We start from the raw sequence: 19,767 nt of genomic DNA, 5'->3' as shown, positions 1-19,767 counted from the left end.
CTACACGGAAAAACTCCTTAATCTCCGGACAGAGCTCTCAAAATCTTTGCAGGAATTTCCCTCGACTAAGCCACCTCACGTCAGTGTGTAGCAACAACTCAGAGTGGTCGCAGTCAGCCTTCTCCAGATGTGCACGAAATAACCGTCTTTGAAGAGATCTGGCGCGAATAGAACAGGCGATCTTCGTTGCAACATTCATGATCTCCTTCATGTTGAGCATTTTAGCGCATAACGCTTGTTGGTGGATTATGCAATGGTAATTTAGGAAGTCCGGGAAAGCATCGTCCTGCCTGCACTTGGCAATAAATCCATTCACGCGGCCAACCATTGCGGGTGCTCCATCTGTGGTAATAGACACCAATTTGTACACTGGGAGCTGGGTTTTCTCGATAAAGTTTTTGAACGACTGAAATATGTCCTCTCCTCGCGTCTGTTCTTTCATGGGCAGGACTGTTAATAGCTCTTCTTTTGCAGTGATATCAGTAAACACCATACGAATGAAAATGCACACCTGGGCTGTGTCACTCACGTCCGTAGATTCGTCCAACTGCAGTGAGAAACACTGGCAATCTCCGATGTCCTTCCAAAGTTGCTGGGTTAAATCCTCCGCCATGGCTTCACAGCGCCGTGTAACTGTACTTCTTGACAGCTGGAGAGCTTTGATCGAAGATGTTATTTCTGCCTTATTTTTAAAGTCTCGGAACAATGAGTCAGCTGCTTCAACGAATGCCTCTTTTACCATCTCTCCATCTTGAAAAGACTTCTTGTTTTTAACGATGATGTGACTCACCCGGAACGATGCTTCGGTGGCGGCTTTTGCTTTTGAAGTTTGTTGTGTGAAAAATGACTGCTGTCCGGACAACTGGGATTTTAGTTCCTTCACCTTTTTCTTTCTTAGCTCGCTTTTCGGCGGGAATGTAGTGTCGTATTTTCCGTGAACAGTTCGAAAATGGCGCTCCACATTTCCCTTCTTTGGCATTGCGATGGCAGCCTGGCAGATGAGGCAAACGCACTTCGAAAATGACATTGTGAAAAAAAGTCCTCCTCCCATTCCGTATGAAAGTGATACGTTTTTGTCTTCTTACTTGGTCCAGCTCCCTCACTCATTTTTAACTTTTTCTTAGGTTTAAGAGAAAAAACCGAGAGCTAAAAATTGGAGTTAACTCGCTGGCTAGCTTGTCAGTTTTACTACACTTCGCGCCGCTGTTTGCGCATGCGCAGCGACCTAAGCGTCAGAAAAAATCCGATGTCATCTGACTGGCTTCCCTGTATCAATCAAGGGACGGGATGGATGATAGGCTGGCATCTATTTTTTTTTAATGCCATGCGATCTACCAATACTACCTTTGCGATCGACTGGTCGATCGCGATCGACGTATTGAGCACCCCTGCTGTACAGCATACACTACATTGTTAAGTTTGTGTTTAGGAGTTTTGTCTTTTGGACAAAGTGAGAAGAGGAAGTGAGAAGGGGGACTCAAGTGCAGACATGGAAGGAGACGGACCTGAGTTTAGACAAAAGGAGCGCCGTTTATTATGGCTGATTAAACATGAAATACAAAAAAAGGCAAAGCGAGGGAAAAGCTAAACTGAAACCTAGACTGAGAAAACTAACTATTAAAAAAGTGACATGAACAGAATCATGAAATCTTTAACCTGACGTCACATGGGAGGAAGGAACACAGACGACATGACAAAGACTGAATTAAAAAACAGACTAAATACACACAGGAGGTGATCAGAGGAGGTGGAAATACACATATGGGGAAGCAGCTGACTGGAATGAACATAATGACACCACAGGACAAAAGTAAAAATAAGCATATACATTGAACATGGAAACACAAGACTGTCAAAATAAAAAACCAAACATGGAGAGACGTAGACATGATAACACAGGTTTGACGATATGAAACACGCAGACAAGAAATACATGACTGACTAACAAAGAAGAACTAGGTGAAACATAACCTAGACTAAAACTCAAGGCAAACTAATAATAACCCTAGAACTCAACATTATCTCAAAATATAACAAAAGAAATTAAAAACATAAACTGAGAATGCTGGGTCACAGACCCAGCCACTGACAATAAAACAAGATTTTGGCATTAGATGGCTTTAACTCTAAATTTTATCAGTTGATGAACGTAAAAATCTTTCTGACCATATTGCATTACGTTAGAATTGTATTCTACAAATTAATAAATATCAGTTGATTCTTAAGGAGTCAAGTTGGAACTTTTCAGATCTGATTGGTTTAACGTGGATTGATATCTACAGTTTTAGTCATAAACTCGGTAAACCATAATTGTTTTCCTGTCAAGGGCTAAACAAGCATGCAGTAACATGATTATGCTTTTAATACTGGCACTCAAGGTATGCAAGAATATATGTTCAGATACAAATTTGCTGTTTAATATACATTAAAATAATAAGAAATTATAACTGAGATAATTATAAAACATTCTATAAATGCATGTATGTAAATGACTGACTTTAGGCAGAAAACTGCTCAAATATGGAAAAGCTTACAATGCATAGGAAAACCATCCTCTAAGTTGCTCTTACGAGAGATTAATTCCTTACCACAAATGTTTTACTCCATGTATTTCATCAATAAAACTTCAAACATAACATTAATGTTCACACTTGCTCAGCTGCCTTTTCTGCTGTGCTGTTCTATAAATAAACATCATGATTTAAAAAAGAAATGATCATGTTGACACTGTATCACAATATGAATTATACCAACACACACAGACTCTTATGGAGGTGTTGCTACTAGCTATTAGTGCTGCGTGTTTCACTGCTCATCTTAGTAGCCGAGGTTTTAGCCTTTCTCAGTGACATCACAAACCAAAGGAAGATGAAGAAACCTGCAGTCACAAAGGAGAGAGAGAGAGAGAGAGAGAGAGAGAGAGATGTTCAGGTTTAGATGGGAAAAGGATGAGTTCATGAAATTGGCTCTAATAATGCATCTGTGTCAAATCTCTGTCAAGTCACTGTGTATCCATATCCAACACAAAATCTTACCTATCTTTTAGTCAACATAAACAGATTTTTAACAAAAATCTTAAATAGTTCATTGGTCCTCATTAGGCAGAAGAGAGAGTTCATGTCTCCCCTATAATGGAAAGTAACATCACATTTACAGTCTATTATTACACGGCAGACATTTAACAATAATGTGGATTTTATTGATTCCCATGGGGAAAGCACTCTCTCTCCATTTGACCCATACCTTGCCCAGAGGTATGGGTCAAATGCATACCTCTGAGCAAGCATACCTCAGTGGATTCGAACCCCCGCCCTTCCGATCATGGGGGCGGCCACTCTACCTACTGAGCTATGTGCGCCCTAAACTTCACAAGTCTTATACTATTACTTCCCCTTAAATGGTATCTATAAGGAAAATGCATTTGTGTATTAAGCAGCAGAGTTGAGTATGTGTGTCCACCCATAAAAAAACTTGTCAATACCAACAAAGTGGGCGTCCAAAGAAGACGACACCACAAAAAGACTGTGTCCTCATTCTGTCAGCACTTGGGAACTGCAGACAGACTTTCAAGGCAAAGTTTGCAGGACAATATGGCTGACAACTCTGTCCTCAGACAATCCTGAATAGGCTGAAAGCCGCCTATCCCAGACTCACAGGGCTTAACATGACTGAACTTCACAGTCCAGCCTGTTTAAGCTGGTGTCAGCAACATCTGCACTGGAATAGAATAGAATAGAATAGAATAGAATTCAACTTTATTGTCATTGCACATGCACAGGTACAGGGCAACGAAATGCAGTTTGCATCCATCCAGAAGTGCTATAGTGATATAGATATATTACAATATATATTAGCAATAATATAGATATGTGAGTATATTACAGAAATGGGTCTATTATGGTATGTTATAATGTACACGGTATGAAGTATGTTGTGAATATTCTATAACTATAAGTATGTACAGGCTGTAGTGAGTACAAGCTATGTACAGGCTATGAACAGGATATAAATATGAAAAACTATACAGAATATGAAATAAATAACTTTACAGAATCTGGGATATACAGCTATACAGAAATGGGAACTATGCAAGTTGTAAACAGTTGTAGGATTAAAGATTATCGAATGTACAGAATGATTATTTACACAGAGCTATACAGTAGTGCAGTTAAGATAAGTGAGGGTGTAGATAGTTTCTACAGAGGCTATATAAAGTGCTAGTGGTTGTGAGTGGTGGTTCAGTCCATGTTATTATTGTGTTTGAGGGTACAGTTCTCCATTGTGGGTGTGTGTATGTTCAGTCCATGAGTTTAACGTGGGTCAGATGTCAGGAGGCAGAGTTCAGGAGTCTGACAGCTGTGGGGAAGAAGCTGTTCCGGTACCTGGTGGTCTTAGTCCGGAGGCTCCTGTGGCGCCTCCCAGAGGGCAGGAGGGTGAAGAGTCCATGTGATGGGTGACTGGGGTCTTTGATGATTTTCCCAGCCCTTTTCAGACACCGCTTCCTGTAGATGTCTTTTATGGCAGGAAGTGGTGCTCCGGCGATGCGCTGGGCAGTTTTCACGACCCTCTGCAACGCCTTCCGGTCTGAGGCAGAGCAGTTCCCGTACCAGACTGTTATACAGTTGGTCAGGATGCTCTCGATGGTGCAGCGATAGAAGTTCACCAGGATGTCTGAGGACAGGTGGTTCTTCCTCAGAGTCCTCAAGAAGAAGAGGCGCTGGTGAGCCTTCTTGACCAGCTTGGAGCAGTTGGTCGTCCAGGTGAGATCCTCGGAGATGTGGACTCCCAGGAACTTGAAGCTGCTCACATGCTCCACAGCCGTCCCCTTAATGTGGATGGGTGGATGTGGGTCAGCATTCCTCCTGTAGTCCACGATGAGCTCCTTGGTCTTCTCGGTGTTAAGCAGCAGGTTGTTTCTGTCGCACCACTCAGCCAGACGATCCACCTCCTCCCTGTAGGCGGCCTCATCGTTGTCACTGATGAGGCCAATCACCGTGGTGTCATCTGCAAACTTAATGATGGTGTTGGAACCATCAGCAGGTCTGCAGTCGTGGGTGAAGAGGGAGTAGAGGAAAGGGCTCATCACACAGCCTTGTGGTACACTGGTGTTCATTGTGATGGTAGATGAGCAGCGGTTATCCAGCCGGACATGTTGGGGGCGGTTGGTCAGGAAGTCCAGTAACCATTTGCAGATGAGGGAACTGATGCCCAGGTCTGTCAGTTTCCTGATGAGTTGTGAGGGGTGGATTGTATTGAATGCTGAACTGAAGTCTATAAACAGCATTCTGGCGTAGGTGTTGTTGTTGTCCAGGTGTGAGAGGACAGAGTGCATTGTGATGGAGACTGCATCCTCTGTGCTCCTGTTCCGGCGGTATGCGAATTGGTGGGGGTCCAGGGTGGGGGGGAGACAGGATTTGAAGTGTGCTAGGACCAGTCGCTCTAAGCACTTAGTGATGATGGGGGGTGAGTGCTACTGGGCGGTAATCATGTAGAGGAATGTTATGTTCAGCAATGTGTCCTGAATCTGCCTAAGGCATGGAGTGAAAGTGTGGAGCAAACACAGAGAATGATGTGCTGATTGCTGCACCATGGGTGACAGCGTTTGGTGGAATCAGTGTGATGTTGTGAGGCAGCAGCTCCCTTACTAGAAAAGCAAGCCTTGTCATCAGTTTCATCCATGTCAAGGAACAGAGATATTGAGATGAGATTCTGCAACCAGTGGCAGTCCCATATCTCCACAGTCTGGGCCAGAACTCTATCCTCCAACATGCACTTCCACAAAGCGAGATTTAGCACATATGACTGAGAACCCTGTTTGTTGAATTAATAAACTGTGAAAATGGCAATATGTCTAGTTTCTAGAAACTTTAATCACAGTTTTTCTGTGGGCGCAATCCACATTGTCAACTCTGCCGCTATGATTGTGTGTGTTTACAGACCTTGCAGTGAGTTCAAGATGCAGAAGAGGTAGAGGACAGGAGTGGTCAGGAGGCCAAATGAGAAAAAGACCAGGCCCCAGGTAATGCCGAGGAGAGTCATGACTCCAGCCAGGGAGCAAATGTCTTTCTTTGCTTTCTCAAGGTTATTCTGCCCAAACTGATTTGCCAAATATAAAATGACATACCAGGTTACACACAATCTTAAGTTTGAGACCTTGAATTGTCATAAAAAAAATACTTCATTCATTGCTGGTTTTGGGTTTCAAATGGATACACTGATGGATTAAATATTTCTTTTAAGACTACAGAATTACCTCTCTGGTGTGGTGGAGAATCAAAACACGTCTGATTGTCACCCCAAACATGATTACATTAAAAAGGAACACCAAGCTGAACAGTACCACTGTAGTCCATATTTTCACGTAGGAATTGGTTATATAGCATCTATTAAAAAAAGAGCAGATCATGTTTTAACCTCACAAACTGAAAAATTAACAATGTGCTCTGTAAAAGACACATTAATGCAGATCTATGTAGTAAAAGCATCCCCAGGGCTACAAAGGAAATAATGTTTCAATTTTAGCAAGTTAGATGCTTGGTGAAATGAAGCTTTCTGATTCTCCCTTAAAAAAATAAACATGCATGTATACAAAAACCCATGTGTAAAACAATTAATAAGTAAATAAGTAAATGTAAACTACTATTCCTGAATTTACATGCTAGCAAATCTTACATTGTAGAGTTAGATGTTTCCAGAGCAACCTGACCATAAAACTTTCTGTCTATGATCACCACCACTGACACAATCACTGCAGGGACGCCTGGAGCCAAAAAAAAAAAAAAGATTATTCACCATACCATTTCCAGATTGATAATGACAGGTTCCTGATTAAAATTATTCCACTCACCCCATCCCACCACGCTGAGTTTGAGCAGGTATTTCTTGACATAGATGTTGAAGACTTTGACCAGGAGAAGATATAAGTGGAAACCTTCCAAGGCCATCCAGCTGAAAGTGGCCAGCAGGGAATAATGAAGTAAAAGAGCCATGTATAAGCAAAGTCCAGAGGAAGACCCTGCTGCCGCTGCCTGACTGGGCAGGAAGTGCAGGTTGAGGAGCATCAGAGCAATTACAAGGTTGATGTGGACCTTCATAGAGACATCTTGTCTGAGTTTTCTGTCAAACAGAAACATACTGTATCACAACTGGAGAAATAGTAGGCCGTAAAAAGAGAAGAAAGAAAAGATGAAGTGATAAGTACAGAATAAAGAGAGCATTTGCTGTAAGAGATGATTCAGAAAAAGAGGACAGGAACTGAAGCAAATGAGATTACAGGAGGTACTAAAAACGAGTGGAAGAACTGATGAAGATGGGAAGAATATGAAAAATGAATTTATTACCTGTTTGTAATAAAGAGCAAAATGGCTATGACCAAAGCAAAAAGGGAAATACTACAGCCGATCACAGTAATGTGTGTTAAAATCTCTTGGTCTTTCTTTGTGATGGAAGGATCAGGTATCTGTGGAGAAAACACGTGATTATATCATCTTTCACTATTTGTATTATAACTAGGGATGCACCGATACCACTTTTTGGAAACGAGTACGAGTACTTGCATTTCAGTACTCGCCGATACCGATACAGAGTACTTAATAAAAACATGATTTAAATTTACAGGTAACAGCTTTAGTCCTATAATTTAACAAAAAAAACCAAAACAAACAAAAACAAACAAACAAGGGACTGGTTTGGAATTAAGAGCATTTATTTAAAATGAAAAGCATGTTGTATGCAGCATATTACAGAATAAATAATTATGAAAAAAAAATTAAACAGTGACAGTGCAACTCAAGTATTGTTTTCAGTTTATTTTAAACTCTGCCGCTTTGGACAACACAAGGGGCATTAATAAACATCTTTGCTATTTAGTGCACAATATTTGAATAAACTAACAACATCCACCAACATAGAACTGTGGCAGTCAGTGCAACTGAGGTAGGTATTAACATCATGTCTAAGATAACTCACTTAATGGAGAGAATAAGTGAGTGGCAGTTTTTTTTTTAAGAAAAGTAGCTTTTCTGCATTATCTCAGTCAGACTGTTTCTGTTTTCATCTATAATGTGTGACACTGAGCTACAAAGACTTTCACTTTCCACACTCCTACATGGGGCTGAGAGGTATTTACTCGGTATTTACTCGGCGCCTGTGATTAACCCCTTACATGCCGCTCAAACATAGACAGGTCTCAGACCGTGGTATCGGTCCCCAATATCGGGGGACTTTTAACGAGTACGAGTACTTTAGAAAATGGGGTATCGAGGCCGATACCCGATACCGGTATGGGTATCGGTGCAACCCTAATTATAACAATTAGTCACATTCCAGAAGCAAATACTTTCTTACTTATTATTTTTACACTGTAACTTTAACTTTAACCCATTAAGTTAATAAGTATGCTTGTTATTCCTAATGGTACAAGTCCCTTGAAGACAATGGGGGCAGGGCTAAAAAGAAAGTTAAAAGAACAGCTGAATACATCTGAAAAATAAAATAAAGCATTAAATAAATATGCTACATACAATCATAACAACAGAGGCAAACGGAGGCAAACGATAGGTAAGCAAGCACGAGCAACACACACAAACAATTAACATGAAAAGCAATACAACATAGCAGCAATACAGGAACGGCATGCAATAACAGACAGCACTGCACACTTCCTGTGTGTGTGATTACAGTGCAAACACTTTCTCTGTGTGAGTGTGGATAGTTTTGGCTGCAGTGTTTTCAAGTGCGGTCAGAGGAATAAAGGTGCAATGATGGGCTATGCCGCAAGCCAGACTGTGCCCTTAGCAGTTGCATGTAACATTGCCATGCTCTGACCAGGGCAGGATAGTAATTTGATTGAAAACAAGTTGAGCAGAGCAGGTGAAGGGAGAACACATTCTGTACAAGAAATCATTTCAGTTTGGTGTCATCTGGTGGCACCATCAAGAATGAAACCAAACTGAAAAGAAGAAAAGAAGGAAATGCACAACTAACGTATCTACATTTATAACAAATCATATTTGTTACTGTATTTTCATGCATAATTTTTACATTCAATGAATGTGTAGGTTATATAAACTGCACATTTATTACATACATGTGCAGTAACATGGCAAAATGTTTCTTTTCTTTGCATGCAGAGAGCAAACTACATTGTTTACTTTCACACACCGGATAAAGAGATTTGCTAACATATAAAAGATGCTTTTGGCTTTTTCTTTCATTAGTTGTACTAATACAATGAGCGCACAGTTACCCATGTTTTAGTCACTTTAATTTATAAATTTATATCACATGCGGATTTCCTGAATTGTTGTGTGTGTGGGTGTGTGTGTGGGTGGGTGTTTGTATGTGTGTGTAGCTGTGCAAGTTTATGGGTTTATTAATACTTCATCACCATTTCTGATAAAGGAAACTGAGGAAACCGAAGATCTAAAGAAGAAATCTAAAACACTTATCTTTCTGAGAAGCTGTGCGTCTTTCAGTCACCACTATGACTAAATTTTGCTGGGGTTTTTTTTAAGCTTGCTGTCTTTTGCCCCACATCACTTGACAAGCCTGTTTGAAGGTTTGAGGTAAAATTAAGGTAGATTGATTAATGGTCTGGCATGTCCTTGTGAAGCTAGCCAAACAAACATGTCTATATGTTAATGTGCCCCTCCCAAGCATGCTGTGCCAGAAATACATGGGGAAAACCAATTGACGGAGAATGGCTTCTTCTTTTTTTTTAACAGACTTATATGAGAACCACTCATCTGATGAACATCAACTCAGTAACACATTAACTTGAGACCCAAGAAATTCAGCTGCAAAGTTTGAAGCAGTTCAGATAAATGTTTGGTGACATAGGTGAGAAGAGATGGACAGACAGAAGGACAAGAGAGCTCTCAAATTCTTTACAAGATGTTGTATTTATACTTTGTTTTGCAGTTCACTGAATCCCTCTTTATATAATGAATGAGTCCAATCTTACTATGAGGACGCCAAAGTATGTGAGGTGGTTACAGGAACAGGTGATGTTAGTCTGACCACGTGTCCAGTGTGTGAGGCAGCCATCCTCACTAAAATCTGGTAAACAAAACAAACAGATCCATTATGCAAAAGATTAAATTTCTGAACATCAACTCAGTGTCGGGGCCCTGAGTGAAAACACAAACCCCAATGAGTCCAACTTATGAAAGAAATAGGTGTCTTGCTGCTCAGAAAAAGATTAAAGGAACACTTTAAAAACACATCAGATTTTGAGGGGGAAAAGAATCACGCTGGTTATCTATAATGATATCAACTGGGTAATGTGTTAAGAATGAACAGATCCCACATTTTTTGATAGAAAGGGAAATATAAACCTACAGTGGGTTGAATACCAATTCAAAATGGTACTCAGTAGTTCGCAGTGTTGGGGAAGTTACTTTGAAAAAGTAATTAATTATAGTTACTAGTTACTTCTCCAAAAAAGTTAGTAACTGTTAGTTAGTTAACATTTTTAACTACTCAAACTACTTTTGATTTTCCCTCCACATTTCACCTTTAAAAACTATTTACTTTGCCTTGTTTGGTATCATCCTTTTAAGCACAACCTCACGTGTCTGAATTTACAGTTATCTTTTCATTTAGACATACTGTATTAACACAATTGATCTAAAATCAGACAAAAAATGTAAAATCAGAGTAGAAAAAGTTATATTTTAACAACCACAAACATGTTTAATGAATCATATTTCAGAACTTTAAATGCAAATATAAATGATCAATTTTAAAATCCTATGCAAAAGTTTTGCAAACAACAAATTCATCAATTTACCTTTTACCTTGATTTTTTTTAAATAACCATTTCAATTACAGAACAACCAGCTGTTCTGCATTCAATAAGATGCCACACAAGTTATTTGTTCCACTCCAAAAACACAATTTATGTCCACTATAAAGGAGAACATCACAGCCTGATACCTGCAGGCCTGACAGCAGCAGGTGTATCACTCCTTTTTCTATTTGGAGACAGCAGTCGCCTCATTGTTCTGACACACAACACAAAACTATCCACATCACTACACACTAACTACACAAGACAACATATTAACTACACACTCCAAAGACGCTAAACGTCACAATTCTCTCACATCTCAAAACTCTCTCTCCCTCTTTTTCTGCTGTCTTACTCTCTCTCTCACTGTCACTCCTAAAACTTATCCTGTTTTTTTTTTTTTTTTTTTTTTGGGGGGGGGGGGGGTGTTTGGGGGGGGGGGGGGGGGGTTGCTCAGAGGTCTCGCTGCGAAACTATTGAGGAAAAACACCGCGTATCTATTGTTTATCATGACTCTGGTTTTATGTGGCCTATCAACGCAATTTATAAACTGGTATGAATCACCTTGTTGCTTTGTCTTTAAGTGGTCATGTGATTGGCTTACCACAGCTACTTTACTCTTCCTCAGTCAAACAGCAGCACTCATGCGATTGTTTTGCCCCCTTAGCTCCAGGTGTTGTGCTAGACAGTGATCGTGATCACCGTCCGCGGGAGCGCGCGCAGCTGCTTAAAGCTGTAGCGTCCAGATTACTTATGTAGTCAGCTACTTCCATGCAACTGATACAAGATGTGGTAAGCTGAACACAGCTTCAACCGTCTGTTTGTTGAAAAATAGTAACGGACCGCATTTTCTTGTTAGTAACTGTAACAGCATTGTAACGATAGGAATAGTAATTAGTTTGATTACTCGTTACTGAAAAAAGTAACGCCGTTAGTAACGCCGTTACTTGTAACGCCGTTATTCCCATCACTGGTAGTTCATATGTCCCCCACATGCTTCTGTGCTTGCCTGACAAAGCTGGGGCATGCTCCTAATGAGACTGGATGGTGTCCCTGGCGATCTCCTCCCAGATTTGGACAAAGGCATCAATGAGCCTACTTGAGGATGTCGGGTCTGCTGGAAGTCGTTTTGTAGGCCTCTATCTGTGCTCTTCCTGTTCTTCCTTACACAAAGGGCACATGTGGTACTTATGGATTAAGGACCTTTAACAGTCTTGTCCAGCTCTCTTAAAGTAACCTCCTGCCTCCTAGAATCTCTTCTATGCTCTTGCAAAGTGTGATGGGAGACATAGCAGATTTTCTGGCAATGACATGTCTTGATGCGCCATCTTGAAGGAGTTTGACTGCCTCTGCAACCTTTGTAGGGTTCATGTATGTCCTCATGTTAACAGTAATGAGAATGATCCCAGTCAAATGCAAAACTAGTGAAAAAACAGAATAGATGAAGATGGAAAGATATCGGTGTCCACCAACTGTAAAACCATTCTTTTTTGGGAGTTTGTCTCATTATTATCCATCTAGTACACCTGGTATTAATTTTATTAATGCCAAATTATCTACCCCCTCTGCTACTTAGCTGACCACACCTATAGCCCATAGGTTTAACTGACTTGATGCTGTACTCTGATTAAAAAGTGTTCCTTTACTTATTTTTTGAGCAGTGTACATTACTGTTCATGACAGATGTGATGCTTGTTACTTACTGCATGTTGAATAATTAAGGAAATGACACGAGGGTTTTTGAGTTTCCTATGACACAAACATATTTCATGTTTGTACAAAATGTACAGCATATTATATGTATCAATTAATTATGCAATAAAGTAACAAGAGGTAGAAATGAAATAAATGATCAAAAAAAGCATAGTTACGTCGATTTTCTTGGTAAACTCCATCGTGATGTTGATGCGCTCCTGCAGTCCTGATATCTCCTTGTTCTGCACACTCAGACCAACCAGTCTTTGATCATATACTTCATGTGGGCTTTCAAAAATGCTCTACAATAAAATGCAAATTTGTCAGCTGGTTTAACAATTTTGCAAAGACAGTTTTAATATTAGTTTCGGGGGGGAAAAACACACTACTCAATGATCTAGATGCACTGTTTGATATTCAAATAATTTACATTTAGTTAAAAATGAGATTTTTCTTTCCTTGTGTACCCAGCTTCCTTCAAAAATATGTGTACTAATTTACATTTTATTAATCAATAAAAGGTCAACACACAATAAATACAGAGGCTAAAAAGGGAATACATAACAGAAGGGAGAAACAGTTGAACCTAATCTGACAAACAAGACGGGGAGGAAGCAAAACAGAATACTCTAACCCGGGACACAGGACTGTCAAAATAAACCAGGAAATACACAAAAATAGAAACAAGGATGACTAGACACTCACAAGGGAGACAAAGGAGGCACAGTAACAAAACCTAAAGACTAAAATCACCAAAAACACTAAAGAATTACTAAATTAGCTAGAAATACATATTTCCTAACAAGTGGTAAAAATAAGAAAAAAATATAACCTGAAATCCAAATGTTATTTCATTAGACTAAAACAAGCAAAACCTCGCGGTAGTTTAAATTTAATGTGTAAATACAAAATTGGCAAAAAATCCTATTGTTCTATAGCTCACCAAATCCTTTTCCTACATATTGTTATATAAGAAAATGTAGTTTATGACCTCGTTCATTTTAGGCCATTTAAACATGCAGAACACAATCTTGTTATTCGGTCCAGCATCCAGTTCTCTTGGCAGCTGGACAAGGACTTTACTGTTGAGAAGAGGCACATCTGGTGTTACCTGTATCAGCATCAACATGCCAAGAACAGAAAGAAAAAAACTGCATGTGAATAGCAGTAACATAATGCAACCCTTGCTACTGACATTGTAAATAAAATACATTGATGTCATGGTGTTGCTGTTTGGAAAGTGAACTGAATTTAAAAGTTCACTTTCCCAACTTTTTCACAAAAAGTATAATAAAATGTAAAATATAATATTTTATAAGAAATATAATAATTATAATATAAAAATATAATGTTGATAACTATCCAGACCTTAATCTGCACATAAACTAATGCCCACAGACTTCAGTGAAATAAACAATGTGTAAAGAAAAGTGGGCTGAATTTTTCTTCACTTCCTTGCACACAGATTTGAGCTGACAAATAGAAATGGAGTAAAACACTCAAGGTAATGCCAAGACGTTGTCATAAATTTAATAAAAGCTTTCCTAGTTTGACGTTTATTTCCATTATTTCCTTTTTTACAAAGAGTTAATTACCTGTTCGATGTAATTAAGTTCCCCATAATTACCTTGAACAGAACATTAGACCTATTACAATGTATCAGACCTTAAAAAAGCAGGTCCTAACCAATATCTGACCCAACCTCAAAATTGGATCCAAATATCAGCTCAGTAGTTGGTAGGTATTTCTGGCTACACTTTGAGTCTGACTACAAACCATTGTTCAATAGGATCATGTGATGTTCTTTTTTTTTTACCTGTGTGTCATCAGCATAAATTTTAAGGCCTCCAAAGGTATCATTGGGTTTGTGCAGAAGCGCCACAAAAGTTTTGACACACACTTGCATGCTCACATTCACCTCTGTTCTCTCTAGAACACTTTCTAGAGTCCTAATGGCTCTTGGGGAGGAGGATAGGAAAATATTAACAATATTAATGATTTACATCCTTTAATTAATGTAATTTTTTTCAAAATAATTAATAAACACAAAAAAACACACAAATTTGAAATCTTGTTTTAAATACTGAAAATTTTGTGTAATAATTAAAATGTTTACGTCATAGCGTCAGTGCGGTTTCCAGTTCTCAAAACCTTGTCTGTATAATCCATACAACACTCTGTATGATTACGACCTGTAGAGAAAATGTAAGAACACACATTTTACCCTTGTACAATTAAACCACCCACATGTCCCCAGAATGTATGAAAGTTTAATCTTAAAACATTATACAATTTCATATTTCGTTATGAAGACATTTATAGGGGAATGGAGATGTGAGAAGCAGAGTTGAAAGGTTCATTTTTAAATGCAATATCACCATGTAAGAAAAATGGCTGTTCAAAACCAGTTATAGTATATAAAACATGAATTCCAGAAAAGTAGGGATGTTCGTTAAATTTTGACAAAGATGAGAACCAAAAGACTTTCAAATCACACAAGCTAATATTTTATTTACAACAAAACATAAATAATAGATGTCTGAACTGAGAAATTTTACATTTCAAACTTGATGCTTGATACAGGTCACAAACAATGGCTGAAATAGCAAGAAAGATCAAAACGTTTCAGCTGGGAGAACATCTAGCAAGTAACACGATAAGCTATAAAACGGATGTCTTACAGAGAGCCAGAGTCTCTCAGAAGAAAAGATGGGCAGCGGCTCTTCAGTAGGTGAAAGAGTACCTTAAAAGATTGTGGAATACTTCAAATGTTCCTCAACATCATCATCTGCAATGCATGACATCATCAAAAGATTCAGAGAAACTGGAGATGCGTCTGTAACCATTTACACTGAAGGTGCTACAGTCTCTGTGCATAAAGGACAAGGCTGAAAATTTTTATTAAATGCCCATGGTCTTCGGGCCCTCAGACAACACTGCATCATTCATCGGCATGATTGTGTCACTGACATTACTAAGGGGCCCAGGAAACCACTGTCGATGAGCACAATCTGATATGATATCTGCAGATACTAACTAAAGCTCTGTCATGCAAAAAGGAAGCCATGTTTGAACATGATCGAGAGGCGGCGTCATATCTGTGAAATGTACTGTTTCAAAATGGAAACATTTTCTATGGCCAGATGAGTCCAGATTTGACATAGTTGGTAATCACAGACGTCTCATCCTCCAGCCTAAAGAGTGGGAGACATTCCAGCGTGTTATCAGCTTTCAATTCAAAAGTCAGCATCTTTGATGATATGTGTTGGAATAAATGCATTCAGTATGGGCAACTTGCGTGTTTTGGAAGAAACAGTGAATGTTGAAAGGTTTTGGACCACCTTCTATTCGGGTTAGCTTTGGAGCCACTTGTTGGGTGGCGGGAGTGGAGGGCATCACCAGTGACACTGGAACTGTCATCTGCAATATGTTCTTTTTTCTGTATATAAACAAAATCCTCATAAAAAGATTTATAAACTAAAATACATAAAGGTTTTAGAGCAACATATGATCCCTTCCAGAGTACATCTGTTTCAGGGAAGGCCTTTTGTATTTCAGCAGGAAATTGCAAAACCACATACTGCCACTATTACAACAGCATTGCTTCATCGGAGAAGAGTCTGGGTGCTGAATTGCTATGCTTGCTTTCCAAATCTTTCACCTATAGAGGTGCATCATTAAATGAAAACTACATCAAACAAATTCCCACACCAAAACCCTAGAAACTCAAAACCTTGATGCCCAGACGTCTTCAAAATGTTTTGAAAAGAAGAGCAGATGCTACACTATTGTAAACATGTCCTGTAGCAATCATCAAATTTAAAATGAGCTAATTTTGTGCTTAAAACTGAAAAATGTCTCATTTTAAACATCTATTGTGTTATTTCTGTTCTGTTCTGAATAAAATATTGGCTCATGTGATTTGAAAGTGTTTTAGTTTATTTATTAAACTAAAACACTTAAAGAAATTTAAACTTAAAGAAATTTAAAGAACATTTAAATGAGGATTGAATCCTTTCTTCTAAAGTGTAGTAAAGTGATTTAAAGGGACATAGCATTTTATGTCTGACATTTTAGGGCTGTGGTAGAATAGAAGAGGAGGAGTAGGAGTAGGAGAGAAATAAACACATGTAGCTAAAAGACTGACAGAAAACAAGCCGAGTTTATATAAACTCATAAAAGGCAAAAGGAAAAGTAAATAACTCACACCCCTTGTTTCTTGGGTTAGAAGCTGAATTGTCTGCTGTCCCCAGATTTAAGTAATTATTTTATTACAGCAGTTAACAACTTACCTATGTTAGATGTTATATTGCACATAGTCTCACAGGAACCCTGTCCTGACACCCAATTCTCATAAAGCATTTCATAAGACACAAAAGACATCAGCCACCAGAATATCCAGCTCTTCTTCCTGTGAAGAGACTCACATTTAGAATGAAAAATAAAATCTATGCTTTTCCGTCAAATGTTGTCAAAGTTCCTTTCAGATTTAAATTAGTTGATTCATTTAGATTAGCATTATTTTACAAAGCTATTCAAGCATTATGTTATTTGTCTTTTTTTATTTTGTTGCCATTATGATGAAGGTAGACAGAAAATCATTCCCACTGCAGTTAAGGTTTCTAATTGATTAAAAACGGTAATTTGATTGTACAGTACGGGGAATGAAAAAGTGTTATGTTTTACTGTCTTACAGAATGTATGATTGGATAAAGGGATTTAAGTTGGTACTGAGCCATATAACCATATAACTGAGCCACAAGAGGAGGTCTCGGTGGATGGAGGGGTCATCAAACCTTTGGAAACTGCCCTCGCTCCTGTTTCAAACTGAAAGTCAATGTTCCTTTGATGTATGGCCATCCCATACCCTTAACTACATGTTTATTCTTAATTCTTTATTGTTTTCATTCTTAAATATTAGTAATACTTTTGCATTTCCACTAAAAGTAGGTGTAATAATTCAAGGAATGTTCCCACATCTTATATTCAAAAGACAGGGGCAAACCACCTATTACTGCAGATTGGAATGCAGCATGAGTAATGAATGCAGTGGTAATGTAACAGACCAGAACTTATTACATGTTATCAGTATCAACATGTTTATAACCATTCAGCAAACTGATTGTAAATGAGTAACAGGTTCAGATGTTCAAATTCCTCTAACTGGACACATGTGAGATGGTATGGGTTCCATGTCATAGCGTCTTACATTGTACTGTAGCACACTAATCGATTTAATGTTATACTGTTAAACAATTTGAAATTCAAATACTACAAAGATATTTAAAGCTAAATTATCATTGTGGTCTATTTGACAAAGTAAGACCTTTAGTCAATGTAGAGATATTGAGACAGCCACCAAAGCTCTCACACCATCACCCTGAAGACTCGTCAGTCAAAGTGCTACTCCACAAGATGTTTTCTATATAAAGATGTCCAGTTTTAGAGACTGCACCAACTTATTAAAAAAAAAAAAACACAGATTAAGAAATAAAACTTATACAACTTCTTCTCCTCCTACTTCTACTATTAGTAATATTACCAATAATCCTAATAAATACATTGAAATAAAATGTATATTTTTTTAATCCTTGTTATTAGCATCAACACAAAAAGTGTAATGTACTTTAAAGTGAACCAAAGCGTAGCCTACCTTTGCATGTTGCTGTGGAAATCAGTTCATCAGGACCGAGAACACAGCAGAAGTGACAGCAGGGGGGGAAAAGAGCTGAATAGGAAGAGGTGTAAAGGAAGTTGATGAAACAAATGTAAATGACATTCTAAGTAAGAAAGCGGAAGTATCAACTTGCTAGAAAGCTAAAAATACACTTCTTCCCTTCCTTGTCACTACTGAGCATGCAGCAAATACAGGATGACGTTATTAAAATATAATACTGAACACTGTTCACATTTTCAGCACTAAAACACATTCTTTTCAAGCTACTTCTTCCCTTAAAGCAGGTCAAATTGAACAGAAAGTACCATGAAGTACCATGAAATTGTGACAAATACCTTATTTGTGTATAAAATTGGTAATAAAACTGATCCAAATTCTGATTTCAAAAAGAGATTAAGCTGAACAATTTATGTATATTGGAATTTTCCTCCCGTTGTTACAAGAATGAAATTCAAAGTTAAAGTCTGTGAGAAACTAGCTGTATCTAATCTCTTCATGTTAAAGTTTTGCATTTTGAATAAAAACCTTGATTTGCATTGCAAAGCATGAACAACAAAGTCATAGTGATGAAACTTGACATTGTCATTACCCTAAATTAAAGCTTCGTGCTAAAGGCTAGTGGACACATCTGAAGTGTGTCTACTCTGCATGCCTTTAATGACTGTGTGTTTGTGTCATTTCATCTATTTAGAGTAAAAATAGGATGACTAGGGACAAGGAAAAATAAATCGTTTCCTGGTAATTTCATTGAAATATTTTGCATTTAAGACTCATTAAAAGCAGATGCAGTAACAAGCTGGTCACAGTTAGGTGACCTTTTCCTATTTAATAATATGTTCCATCAAAAAAGGTTGTGCAGGCCCAAAGTGGGTCGGTCCAGATGAACTCTGAAGCTGTGTGGGCCGCACAAACCCAGACTTATCCCACATGTATCTCAAGTGGATGTGCCCACACAGTTACAGTAAAGCTGTAAGGAGCAGACATAGCAAAACTAGATGAGTTTGAATAACTTGGTCAATCATCCAAAGCAACAAACAACACACAAGAAAATTGAAGAGGAGTGCGAAGGCAGGCTGAAGTGGGTGGAGAGTGTCACAGGTGATTTGTGAAATAAGGACAGCAGCAAGAGTGAAAAGGGTGAAAGGGAAGGTTACAAGATGGTCGTGACACCTGCTGTGATGTATGGTTTGGATGCAGCAGCTCTGAAAAAAAGACAGTAGCCAGAAGTAGACAGGGAGATTTTTTTGGGGGCGATCGTGGCTCAAGAGTTGGGAGTTCGCCTCGTAATCGGAAGGTTGCTGGTTCGAGCCCCGGCTCGGACAGTCTCGGTCGTTGTGTCCTTGGGCAAGACACTTCACCCGTTGCCGCCTACTGGTGGTGGTCAGAGGGCCCGGTGGCGCCAGTGTTCGGCAGTGTTCGGCAGCCTCGCCTCTGTCAGTGCGCCCCAGGGTGGCTGTGGCTACAATGTAGCTTGCCATCACCAGTGTGTGAATGTGTGTGTGAATGGGTGGATGACAGGTTGTGTAAAGCGCTTTGGGGTCCTTAGGGACTAGAAAAGCGCTATACAAATACAGGCCATTTACCATTACCATTTTGGGAGTGA

The 19,767-nt window shown here is 38.8% G+C and overlaps 2 protein-coding genes across 2 annotated transcripts; both read right to left on the bottom strand.

The window, feature by feature from the left end:
• Positions 1 to 37: 37 nt before the first annotated feature.
• On the bottom strand, positions 38 to 979 carry LOC147338553 (zinc finger BED domain-containing protein 5-like). Its single transcript, XM_086297619.1, has one exon. It carries the CDS (start codon positions 977 to 979, stop codon positions 38 to 40), a length of 942 nt encoding a protein of 313 aa, XP_086153745.1.
• A 555-nt stretch (positions 980 to 1,534) lies between these two features.
• Positions 1,535 to 18,222, bottom strand: LOC147338552 (adhesion G protein-coupled receptor G1-like). Its single transcript, XM_086302632.1, has 14 exons — positions 18,141 to 18,222; positions 16,780 to 16,898; positions 14,604 to 14,679; positions 14,304 to 14,445; positions 13,479 to 13,598; positions 12,664 to 12,789; positions 12,496 to 12,541; positions 9,965 to 10,059; positions 7,341 to 7,459; positions 6,848 to 7,116; positions 6,673 to 6,760; positions 6,254 to 6,383; positions 5,940 to 6,096; positions 1,535 to 2,878 (listed from the first exon to the last, which is right to left on the bottom strand). The coding sequence occupies exons 1-14, from the start codon at positions 18,146 to 18,148 to the stop codon at positions 2,784 to 2,786; spliced, it is 1,590 nt and encodes a 529-aa protein (XP_086158758.1). The 5' UTR covers positions 18,149 to 18,222; the 3' UTR covers positions 1,535 to 2,783.
• Positions 18,223 to 19,767: the final 1,545 nt, after the last annotated feature.

This window comes from Aulonocara sp. 'chitande type north' Nkhata Bay, linkage group LG1 (genome assembly GCF_057382095.1).
Source record: "Aulonocara sp. 'chitande type north' Nkhata Bay isolate Kocher_YH1m ecotype deep benthic linkage group LG1, A_spYH_male_GT1.1, whole genome shotgun sequence".
Classification (NCBI taxonomy): Eukaryota; Metazoa; Chordata; class Actinopteri; order Cichliformes; family Cichlidae; genus Aulonocara; species Aulonocara sp. 'chitande type north' Nkhata Bay.
Note: the sequence above shows the minus strand (reverse complement) of the source record. Positions and strands in the feature narration are given on the sequence as shown.